The following is a 12,261-nucleotide window of genomic DNA, read 5'->3' on the forward strand; positions in this document are numbered from 1 at the left end:
TGATGTCTGGATTTTTTTTCCTTAAATAAAGTGTGCAAAATGATCATTCAAGAACAAATTTAAAATTTTTTCAGGTAGTGTTCAGAAAGTATAATACAAAAATGTAATAAAAAATACCCCTTCATTCACTAATTTTGTCCGCACCTCAGAAAGTAGCTGCGGTCCTGATGAGACACGTATCAAAGGAATTCTTCAGATTTTGCAAGTGTGAAATATGTGCTCACCATGCTGATTTAATGCAACGTGCTAATACCGAGAAACACACACAAAAAACTGTGCACCCTTCTCTTCTTTGAGGCTAAGAAACATGGGTTTGACTGCTCCAAAACACAATGAGACAAAACAAAGAAATGAGCTAAATTGCATTAGACCTACACTGTTTAAAAGCGGCCTCAGTTTTACAGTGTTGTGGGTCAGATGCCTTGTTTTCATAGAGCTGGTTGCTTGTTTCTATCGCGAAATCTGGCAACACTGCTGCAGAGCCGTGTTCCAGTGTTTGGTCTCCGGCTGTCCGCGGAGCTCACAGCGGCTGTTTGCGCTCTTTGAACACCAGCTTCTTCACGGAGCTTCTGTCGGTGTGCGTCCTGGTCTCCTCTGAAGGTAACTGCAGCCTGTTTGGTTATAAATATTTATTTTTAGATGTTTGGCTGTGATAGCGGGTTCATTCTTCTCAGCGCGCACAGACACGTGTAAACTCGGTAATCAGTGTTTGTTCCCGCAGTCTGAAGATCACTGGGCTCAAAGCCTTTAAAGCTGCCTCCTTGTAGAGAAGCAGCTGAACCTCTCAGACCTGTTACTGTGGAGGAGGGCGAGTCCGAGCTAAAGATGATAAGATAATCCTTTACGATCCACAAAGGTCCAACACCACCAGAGGATCCAGAAAATAGATCATTGTGAGTGCTCTGAAGTTTGCTGCTTCATTTGTATTTGTGTTCATAGTTGTTACAGTCTGAGTTGTGTTGTGCAGCCTTCTTGTTCTGGTGTGTGGAGGATAATCGAGGTGCGACTCTGTCTCTTTGGCCTTTAGGAGTATTTATTCAATAACAGGCTCCATCTGTGCAGCGGCTCTTTTCCTCTCAGGCCTCCTGTAGGAGGAAAACCACAGACACACGTGGACACGCTGTGATACGTCAGCGCGTCCACCATATTGGATGTGGCAGATCTGCGCTGTAAAACATAGATGTATACGTAAACGTATATGTCGATGCTGTAAACAAACACACGTGAATGGACTTATATATATATATATAAATATAAAGAACTGTCATCCGTAACTCGTTGAGTCGTTTTCTCGAAATTTCGACTCAAATTTTTATCATTAATTTGACTTGGCGTTGCCAGTTAGGAAGCTCCGTGACGGAACGTCATTTCCTTCACTAGAGGGCATTTTAACTGTCAGCAGTCAAAAAGATGTTCACGTTTGCTAGACACTACTGCCTCACTATTGATTGTATTGTAACTAATTATGTCCTCCTACTGTCTCCTCATCTTCCTCAGGTCCCAGCAGATACGGGTGCTGCCCCCTCCCCATAGGAAGCCAGTCTAACACCGGGCAGTGAGTTTTGGAAGTGCGGGTGGTCAGAGGTCCTCCACAGGGAGTGTCAGTAAATGGAGGTGGGACAAGTGCTCCGTGTCACTCGCTGCACACTCCTGCTCCTTTCCCTGAGGCCTGTTCTGTTGTCATTGTAATGAAAAATAAAAACGTAAAGCAGCTCTACAGGAGTGACCCCTGCAGGCAGGGTTCAGGGTTCACACGAACGGGTTTCAGGTTTTCACTCACGCTTCTCGTTTATATTGAATGAGATGATGTCATGCGATGCCAAATTGTGCGTTGTTGCTTCACTTCGCCTATTTCCTGGGAGGTGCACATCAGGTTACAGTGTAGGTTATACAGGTTTCCAAAGGATGCTGTAGTTACCGTATACCTACAGCAGTCTAAATCAATCATGCTGCAGCTCTGGAAGCTCTAGTGCAGCTAATATAATGAACAAAGCATGAATAGAGGAGACACAACTGCTGCAGAGATTAGGAGAGGTGTACATGTGAGTGTGAGGGTGGTTCAGTTCTTGATCAGTGCACGAGGGAGGGGGGACATATTATTATAATGATGATGATCATGAAACTGGAGGTAATTAATAATCAAGAAAGAAACTGGGAAAACACCCATGGAATATCTGGGAGTCCACCTCAAACAGAGAAATCAGTCAGGAACTACAGCCGGAGGTTGGGCCTGTAGGGTGATGTCACCCAAGTCAGCTGTGGTGCTGTAGAGCTCTGAGATGCCCCCAGGTGGAGGGAGCCAATCCTGAGCATGACTTGCTTCAGAGCAGGAAGTCTATATTGGGGGTGGATTTATGCTCATTAAAATGTGAGTGAATGTTAATAATCGATGGATATTTTCCCAACTCTGGGCAACAGGGCTCACAGCATCATATTACACTGTTGCTAGGGTAACAGTTCAGTTATTCTACACAGGTCACACGGAGGCACCAGGACAGAAACCAGGACCCTCTGTTGGGGAGGTCCTGAACGGCTGCAGGGGTCAAAGGGGTGAAGCACAACATAAAGCATGAGGGAGAGACAACTCCTCAGACATAACAAAATAATGCTTCAGATACGTCTTTTTTTTTTTTTGTTGACATTAATTCATAAATTAGATTTAAAAAGCATTTTGGCGTGTTTGATATTAAATTATATTGTTTCAAAATAACCTCCTGACTGCAAAACCACAGTAAAGTGCAGGAAATGGAAACACTGAAACATGTATTGTGTCTGAGCCGTCTTACAGCGATGCTAACACGTCTGCGCAGTGTTGAACCGCTAACCTGAGCTACACAGACTCTGCAGGTTACACATGTTCCATAACTGCATCTCATTGGCTTGTTTCTCTGACACTACAGGAACAAAGAGGCAGAGACCGGCGGAGACCTCGGCACTTTGAGGATGCTGATGAAGCTCAAACACAACCAAAGCGAGCTGCCACAATGAAGCCGCTCAGGAGCCGCCAACGCTGCCACAAAAAGGAGTCCTTCACCTGTGATCAGTGTGGAAAGGCTTTTACTCAGAGTGCTAACTTAAAGTCCCATAAGCTCACCCACCCTGGAGTCAAACCCTTCACCTGTGACCAGTGTGGAAAGGGTTTTGTTCGCAGTTGCTGGCTGAAATCACATGAGGTTGTCCACACTAGAGTGAAACCATTCGTCTGTGGTCACTGTGGGAAGGCCTTTACTCAAATGGGTAACTTAAAATTACATCAGTACACCCACTATGGACCTAAGGCGCTCAGTGTGGAACGCCTTTTGTTCGGGGTGAAATGTTAAAACACCGTCAGCTCATCCACATTAACGTGAAACCTGAAAGTTTGGGCTGGTTCGGCCTGCCGCTCTGTTCCTGACTCAAAGCTGGCTCCGTCATGTTTGGTGTAATGCTCCTTTACTCTGCTTAAAGGCCCGTGCTGTGCTCAGCTGTCAGCGTCACGTCAGAGCCGCATCTGATCCCAGACCTGCAAAAACAGTTTAAACAAAGAACAACAAAGCAGCTGTTATAAAACGATTTAATAACTCATCAACAGATTGATCTATTCTGCCTTTGCAGAGACCTGGTTATGTGCAGTATATTTTTATAGTCGTTTTTTTCTGTTTTCTATTTTTGATGGTTTTATACTATGCGACTCTCAAGATGGTTTTTCACTAATAATCATATGCATACACTGTATTTTCATGAAATATACTACTGACTACTAACATGATTATTGATTTACTCTTTTTATTATATTGTTTGACTTGTTTTTATTATACTGACTAAAAAGTGTTGATTTATGATGGTGCTAATTCATTTATAGTGTTTTTTGCTTTTAAAGGTATTGTTTGATTGATGTATACTTCATTTTTACATTGTCATTTCAGTGCATGTATCAGGTTTAATTGTGGGTCTCTGGGCTTGTTTTATAGATTTGTTTTGGATCTTTTTGTGCTTTGTTAAACTCTTTGTTCAGTAAACCTGCTCAAATCCACTCTGCTCTGTTTTCTGATTTTTTGTTTTTTTCCTCCCTCGAGTTTGATTCTAGTTGGGACCTAAAATGAATGTAATAATCTACGATGCAGACACTTTTAAATAACATGCAAACATATTCCCTGATGGCTGTGACCTCTTTCAGCAGGGTAATGCTCCCTGCTATGAAACAAACATGGCTCAGGAATGGTTTGAGGAGCTCAGCAAGTCTGAGATGCTGACTTAGCCTCCAAATTCCCCAGAGCTCATTCCAGTGGAGCATCTGTGGGATGTCCTGGACAAACAAGTCCATCACTGGAGGCCCCACCTCACAGCTTAAGTTGTGTAAAAATGAAAAAGGAAGTCAAATTATTAAAGATAATTTCAAAGAACCAGAGCTACTTCCACATTTGAGTGGCGGTAATGACGTTTTTTGTATGCTTACACGAAAAAGTGGACCAGAGTGTATAGTTAACTCTAAACTTCCAGTTTTATGCATCTTTTCTCTCCTGGACTCAAAACACCAAGGCGCTAGTTAAGGGTCAGCAGTGGCTTCACTTCCTCCGTGTTCTCAGGAAAAACCATTTGGACAAAAAGCTGCTGATGGCCTTCTATCGCTCCTCTGTGGAAAGTGTCCTGACGTACTGTCTGGTACGTAAGCTCCACAACCAAAAACAGGAAAGCAGTGCAGAGGGTTATCAGCACCGCCCAAAAGATCATCAGCTGCCCTCTGCCCTCCCTGGAGGACCTATCCAGAACCTGCTGCCTCAGAAGAATCAGCGCAGTCCCAGGAGACCCCTCACATCCTGCTACCCTCCAGACGGCGTTTCAGATCCTTTAAATCACTCACCACCAGTTTCTGCCCCTGGGCCACAGAGAAATAAACAATGACCCCCCCACCACCACCACCACCACAGTTTTAGTATTTTCCACTTTATTTTAAAATTTCCTATATTTAGCGCAGAGAACCAGACTTTGTCTATTCTATTCTTTACATATTTTTATGCAAAAAGCATCTATAAAGTCTTTCCTGAATAAAGCTGCCTGATAGGATCAGTGAGTGAAAACGTGCATGTATAAAACAGACTGAAAGAAAAGCACCTGAGAGTGGTCCTTCAGTGGGCTGCAGTATCTGACTAAACTACAGTTCACCTTTGGTTTTGCTTGTCAGGACCAATAACACAAGCTTTGGCTTCCTGTTTGTTGCTCTAACCTCCAGACCAGCAGGTGGCGGCAGCGCACACAGCCTCCAGTAGAACCGAGGAGGAGCGGATCAGCAGCAGGATCCGTGTTCCAGTGTTTGGTCTCCGGCTGTCCGCGGAGCTCACAGCGGCTGTTTGCGCTCTTTGAACACCAGCTTCTTCACGGAGCTTCTCTCGGTGTGCGTCCTGGTCTCCTCTGAAGGTAACTGCAGCCTGTTTGGTTATAAATATTTATTTTTAGATGTTTGGCTGTGATAGCGGGTTCATTCTTCTCAGCGCGCACAGACACGTGTAAACTCGGTAATCAGTGTTTGTTCCCGCAGTCTGAAGATCACTGGGCTCAAAGCCTTTAAAGCTGCCTCCTTGTAGAGAAGCAGCTGAACCTCTCAGACCTGTTACTGTGGAGGAGGGCGAGTCCGAGCTAAAGATGATAAGATAATCCTTTACGATCCACAAAGGTCCAACACCACCAGAGGATCCAGAAAATAGATCATTGTGAGTGCTCTGAAGTTTGCTGCTTCATTTGTATTTGTGCGATTGTGTTCATAGTTGTTACAGTCTGAGTTGTGTTGTGCAGCCTTCTTGTTCTGGTGTGTGGAGGATAATCGAGGTGCGACTCTGTCTCTTTGGCCTTTAGGAGTATTTATTCAATAACAGGCTCCATCTGTGCAGCGGCTCTTTTCCTCTGTAGGCGGACAACGTAACGTGATGACGTCACAGCCGGACGTACCATAAACAGCTACCTTAACACATGAATGAGGGCAGCCTCAAATACAACAGTCGCCTTTTACAGTCCAACTCGAGCAAAGCTCGTTGGGTTTCCTGACAGTACATAACAAAAATACCTTTCCTGTATTCATTTGTGAATGTTCATTACACTCAGATATTTATTGTCCTGACCTTCTCAGCTTCAGTTATTGGCTGGTTTGGTCATTAAATCTAAAGTATTTTGTAAGCAGTACTCCAATAGTACCTTACAATAGTACCATTATTGCTGTATGGCTGATGCTAAGGATTTGTTCTGCCTCAGAAGAGGGCAGTGCTACTGTTGGTGTTCTCTTGTTTTCCATGAGCTAAAATACAAATTGATTATTTAATAATCATACAGTGTGATTTTCTGGATATTGTTTTTAGAGTCTGTCTCTCACAGTTGAAGTGTACCTACGACAATAATTACAGACCTCACCATTCTTCAGTGTATCAAACATTTATTTTCCCCACTGTAGGCTGCTGGCCCCAGATAAGTGTAAGAAGATGGATGGATGGATTTTCAAGTCAAGTCAAGTCAAGTTTATTTATAAAGCACATTTAAAACAACGACGTTGACCAAAGTGCTGTACAAGATCTGTAACCCCAAGGACTATACTAAATAAAAATAAAAATATATAAATAAATAAATAAAATAATAAAATAAAAATAAATAAATAAAAACATTAAGAACAATAAATAACATAAGAAAATTAAAAATTAAAACGTTTAAAACAAGTACCATAAAATACCATAAAACAATCATCTAAAAGGAGGTAGCACTGCAGCCAAATGCCAAGGAAAAGAAATGTGTTTTTAATAGAGATTTAAATGTGTGTATCGTCTGAGCTGTGCGGATATGGAGAGGTAGATCATTCCATAGCTTTGGTGCTGCTGCTGCAAAAGCTCGATCACCTCTCTGTTTTAGTCTAGTTTTAGGCCTCTGTAAGAGCAGCTGGTTCGATGACCTCAGAGCTCTTACAGGGGTGTGACAGTGAAGCAGCTCAGACAGATACAAAGGTGCCAGTCCGTTTAAGGCTTTAAAAGTAAGCAATAAAATCTTAAAATCGATTCTAAAACGGACAGGGAGCCAGTGAAGGGATGACAGGACTGGGGTAATGTGTTCATGCTTTTTTAAACCGGTTAAAAGACGAGCTGCCGCATTCTGGACTACCTGCAGGCGGCGCACAGATGATTGATCTATGCCAAAGTACAGAGAATTACAGTAGTCCAGGCAGGAAGTAATAAAAGCATGAATAACTTTTTCCAGGTCCTGCTGTGGGAGATAAGGTTTTACCTTGGCAATGACTCTGAGTTGGTAAAAACTGATTTTGGTAACAGCACTTACTTGCTTCTCCATTTTAAAACTACTATCTAAAATGACACCCAGATTTTTCACAGCATCACGACAGTGAGGAGCCAAATGACTCGGAGTGCCAGAGGAGTAGCTTGAGGGGTCAAATTTACCAAAGCATATGACCTCGGTTTTGCTTTCATTAAGATTTAGGAAATTGTTTCTCATCCAGGACTTGATGTCACTTAGACAGTTCAGCAGGGGTTCCCATGGATCTCTGCTGTTCAGTTTGATGGGCATATACACCTGGATGTCGTCAGCAAAACAGTGGAAACAAATATTATGTTTCCTAAAAATCGACCCTAGAGGCAACATATACAATGAGAAAAGAATTGGGCCCAGAATGGACCCCTGAGGCACTCCACAAGAAAGCTTTGCTGTGGTAGAAAAACAGTTTCCTAGATGGACAGAGAAACTTCTATCAGTAAGATAAGATCTGAACCAAGTCAGAACCGTGCCTTTAATGCCAATTTCATGTTCTAGGCGGGATAGAAGGATCTCGTGGTCCACAGTGTCAAAGGCAGCTGACAGATCTAGAAGTACTAAAACTGCAGGACTACCAGAGTCCACAGTTAAAAGCAGATCGTTAAAAACTCTTAAAAGAGCCGATTTTGGCATGTTTGATAATAAATTATATTGTTTTAAAATAACCTCCTGACTGCAAAACCACAGTAAAGTGGAGGAAATGGAAACACTGAAACATTTATTGTGTCTGAGCCTAGTCTTGCAGAGATGCCAGCATGTTTGCACAGTGTGTTCAACACTCTAACCAAAGCCGTCAAACTAGCTTCACTTCAAAGACCTTGTAGGTTACACGTGTTCTTTAACTGCAACTCATTGGTTTGTTTCTCTGACACTACAGGAACGAAGAGGCAACGACAGGCAGAGACTTCAGAACGCTGATGTTGCTGCTAGAGCTCAAGCAGAGAGAGATGCTACAATGAAACAACTCAGGAGCCTCCAACACTGCCACAATAAGGACAGATTCTTCACCTGTGATCAGTGTGGAAAGTCTTTTACTCGCAGTCAAAACTTGAAAAGACATCAGGTCATCCACACTGGAGTTAAGGCTTTCACCTGTGATCAGTGTGGAAAGTCTTTTACTCGGAGTCCAAACTTGAAAAGACATCAGCTCATCCATGCTGGAGATAAGTCTTTCAGCTGTGAAACGTGTGGAACGGCTTTCACTCGGGCTACTGACTTAAAAGCACATCAGCATGTCCACTCTGGACCTAAACCAGTGAACTGTGACCAGTGTGGAAAGTCTTTTACTCACATTAAATGCTTAAAAAGACATCAGCTCATCCACACTGGAGTTAAGGCTTTCAGCTGTGACGAGTGTGGAAAGGCTTTTACTCACATTGGTACCCTAAAAACCCATCAGCTCATCCACACTGGGGTTAAGGCTTTCAGCTGTGATCAGTGTGGAAAGGCTTTTACTCACATTGGTACCCTAAAAAACCATCAGCTCATCCACACTGGGGTTAAGGCTTTCATCTGTGACCAGTGTGGGAAGGCTTTTACCCAGCGTGGTAGCTTGAAATTACATAAGGTCGTCCACACAGGGGTTAAGGCTTTCATCTGTGACCAGTGTGGAAAGGCTTTTACTCAGAATGGTAACTTAAAATTACATCAGATCATTCACACTGGAGTTAAACCATTCAGCTGTGGTCAGTGTGAAAAGTCTTTTTCTCAGATGGTACACTTAAAAACACATCAGCTCATCCACACTGGTGTTAAGGCGTTCGTCTGTGGTCAGTGTGGAAAGTCTTTTACTCGTACTAGCGGTTTGAAAGCGCATCAGGTCATGCACACTGGAGTTAAACCATTCAGCTGTGGTCACTGTGGGAAGTCTTTTGCTGATGTTAGAAGTGCAAGAATACATCAGCTCACCCACTCTGGAGTTAAAATATTCACGTGCGGTCACTGTGGGAAGTCTTTTGCTGATGTTAGAAGTGCAAAAACACATCAGCTCACCCACTCTGGAGTTAAAGCTTTCAGCTGTGACCAGTGTGGAAAGACTTTTGCTCAGAGTCAATACTTAAAAGTACATCAGTTCATCCACAGTGGGGTTAAATTGTTCAAATGTGATCAGTGTGGGAAGTCTTTTTCTCAAAGTCAGAACTTAAGAAGACATCAGCTCACCCACACTGGGGTTAGAGCTTTCAGTTGTGACCAGTGTGGAAAGTCTTTTGCTCAGAGTAATCACTTAAAAAAACATCAACTCATCCATACTAGAAGTAAACCTTTCAGCTCTGATCAGTCTTGAAAGTCTTTTACCCTCTTTAATAACCAACGAGAACATCAGCTCATCCACTCTGGAATGAAACCATTTAGCTGTGGTCACTGTGGGAAGTCTCTTAAACAAATGAGTAGCTTGAAACAACAACAACACAGTAAAGTGAAACCTGAAAGTTTTGAGTGATCCATCTTTGGTTGGGCTTTCAGTCCATTCCTGAGTAGAAAAGGTGGCTCTCAGTGCAATGAGAGCCATTCAGTTCAGTTCTGTTTGGTGTAACACTGTCTTGGATGATTTCACTGTGCTTAAAGAACCATGATGTGTTTTGACGAACTCCACACAACTTCAGTTTCATACAACATGTGTGAACATGGGACCGATTTCCCCCTCTGCATTTATTAAATTGCCATGTAACTATTTGTGTGAGCAGTGTGGGTCATCATTGAGAAAAGTGTGTCATCACTGATCATGCTATGAACTGGAGAAGAACGGTACAACTGTGAACAGTGCAGAGGAACAAAAAGCTTCAGGACTTGGAAGTCCTCCAGTGCAAAAATATGGACTTGATTATGGTTTTGTCCAAACAATAACATGGTCACAGAACAAAAATCTGATTATAGAAAGAAGCACAGGGCATCTGAAGACACTCTTCGGGATGCCATATCAAACTGAAAAACATTGAGATGCTTTTCATGTAGTCCCAGTTACTGATCGTAGGTGAGAGTAGGACCATGTGCCGCATTTCCACTAGTACCTGCTCAGCACGACTTGACTCACCACGGTCCTGTTTTGTTTCCATTACACACACATACCACCTCAATGTGGGTGGAGTCGAAGTAACAGTGCAGACAGAAGTCACTTGACATAAATTGTATTCGACTCAAATGTGTCCATTAGCTTGGAGACCTCTTGATACACTTTCTTATTTAACTTCTGCACCTCGTCGTTGAACCACAGTGTTGTGTGGCTCCATTTTCCTCGCTTTTGGATTTTAAAATTGTTGCATTTGATTCTGGTGAAGGAGTTTCTCTTGTAACTTAGATAGTGATGGCACTCCCTGGCCAATCAGTGGTATGCTGTTCTTTTAGGTCCCATTTTTGGATCACTTGGAACCCCGGCTAAATGGGTACCAAAAAAAAAAAAAATACCAGGTACCAGGATCTAATGGAAAACCCAAATTGTGCTGATTTGAGATGAGTCAAGTCATGCTGAGTAGATAGTTAGAAACGCGGCAATAGATCAACCAGTAAATTGACTACTTAATTCCCTTTACCACAACAAACTGGCACAGCGTCCACATCAAAGCAGGCGCTGGATCGATCTCCATGACTGTCTTCTGTTTCACTATTCCCGTTGCAAGCAATGGTTACAAGGGATATGTTTAAATAAAATAACACCCCCGATAATACTGTCAGAATGCTCAAAGCACAGGCCGAGGAGGAGTAGCAGCAGCAGCAATCTTCCATTCCATCTTATTAATTAACCAAAGGCCCAGACAAAGTTTTAATTCATTTGAAAGCCCAACTCTTATCCACCTTATCTGTCCAATTTAATTGGAAAATTTAAAAAATCAGTTTTATTTGTTATCTATCATCCACCTGGCCCTTACTCATCTGATTTCGCAGAATTTTTATCCTCTTGTGCAAAATAAAGCTGGAGGATATTGTTGTCATGCTGTCTGAGGTTTTACCTTTCTGGTCTATACACACAAGGAGTAGACAACATGGAGGATTTCATGCTGCTAATGCTGTAATAATAAATGGTCATATGTAGTTGTTCTCTTGCATGATTGGCTTAGCCTAATCATATATTGTACTGATTGGCTTTATCTACTTCACCATTATTAACTGACATGGATAAAGTGGGGATTTCACATATCTAGCAACTGACCTCGGTCACTGAACAGCTGGCAGTAACTAGATCATGAAAAACTGGAAAAACCTAAAACTTCGAGGTAAAGAGCCAGTCTAGTAACATCAGTTCTAGGCTGCAGACTTGTTGATTAGCCTCTGTTGATGACTCTGATTGGCTGAGCATTGACCATGTTCAGGGATGACTCATGGCCATAAACAGACTATGACTCATCATTGAACAATATTAAAGCCATACCTACTGTTCAGAAATATTGCTCACATTAAACATGGTTGTCTTATAACTACAGTGACTTTGCATAATGCCTTGATATCATCAGATTATGTAGTGTAGGTGCATTATGTTCCTGCACACCTGTGACTGTAATATGATGTGAATACCTTGTAAAACTGCTTATATGGCTTATTATTATAGATAATATGAATAGAAAGACATTATGTAGTGTACACTCTTGTACAAGAGTGCATTATGAACTTTAATTTTTTTATAGTACATTTTTTTTTCTGTTTTAGAATGCGGTTACCAAAAAGTATTTTTACAAATGTTAAATATAATCACAGAGTATCAGTCACTTACTGCATGCTTAAAATAGTTTTCACTTGTGTTGTGTATTGTTAAAATATAAAACCTATTTTTGCTTGAATATGTATCATATCTTCACTAACCCAGGAGTGACTCAAGTATTTGGATAAAAGTTTTAGATAAGGCCTCCAAATTAAGGCAAAAATAGTTTTGCTGAAAGTAATAAGATGTCTGCTGAGGGGTTTTCTATTATGAAATGGGGCTGTAATGTTAGCATGACTTATATTTTATACATTCATTATTCAAAGGAGGATCTCCCCATTGGTGATGGTATT

At 42.0% G+C, this 12,261-nt stretch overlaps 1 protein-coding gene and 1 long non-coding RNA gene across 3 annotated transcripts; both read left to right on the forward strand.

Annotated features, from left to right (window-relative positions):
• The first annotated feature begins 501 nt into the window (after window positions 1-501).
• Window positions 502-3,911, forward strand: LOC115799834 (uncharacterized). The gene is made up of 4 exons (XR_004021624.1): window positions 502-600; window positions 722-893; window positions 1,498-1,614; window positions 2,901-3,911. It is a non-coding gene; the product is annotated as an uncharacterized LOC115799834 (long non-coding RNA).
• A 1,329-nt stretch (window positions 3,912-5,240) lies between these two features.
• Window positions 5,241-11,981, forward strand: LOC115799285 (zinc finger protein 665-like). Of its 2 annotated transcripts, XM_030756362.1 has the most exons (3): window positions 5,242-5,394; window positions 5,516-5,687; window positions 8,156-11,981. In XM_030756362.1, exon 3 carries the CDS (start codon window positions 8,234-8,236, stop codon window positions 9,560-9,562), a length of 1,329 nt encoding a protein of 442 aa, XP_030612222.1. In that variant the 5' UTR covers window positions 5,242-5,394; window positions 5,516-5,687; window positions 8,156-8,233; the 3' UTR covers window positions 9,563-11,981. The 2 variants fall into 2 exon arrangements, with proteins under 2 accessions (XP_030612223.1, XP_030612222.1); XM_030756363.1 differs by lacking the exon at window positions 5,516-5,687 and having other exon boundaries at window positions 5,241-5,394.
• The last annotated feature ends 280 nt before the right edge of the window (window positions 11,982-12,261 follow it).

The sequence above is a fragment of the Archocentrus centrarchus genome, chromosome 20 (assembly GCF_007364275.1).
Source record: "Archocentrus centrarchus isolate MPI-CPG fArcCen1 chromosome 20, fArcCen1, whole genome shotgun sequence".
NCBI lineage: Eukaryota > Metazoa > Chordata > Actinopteri > Cichliformes > Cichlidae > Archocentrus > Archocentrus centrarchus.

Coding starts and splice junctions, on each gene's coding strand:
- LOC115799285 (XM_030756363.1), top strand. CDS start 8,234: ATGAAACAACTCAGGAGCCTCCAACACTGCCACAATAAGGACAGATTC.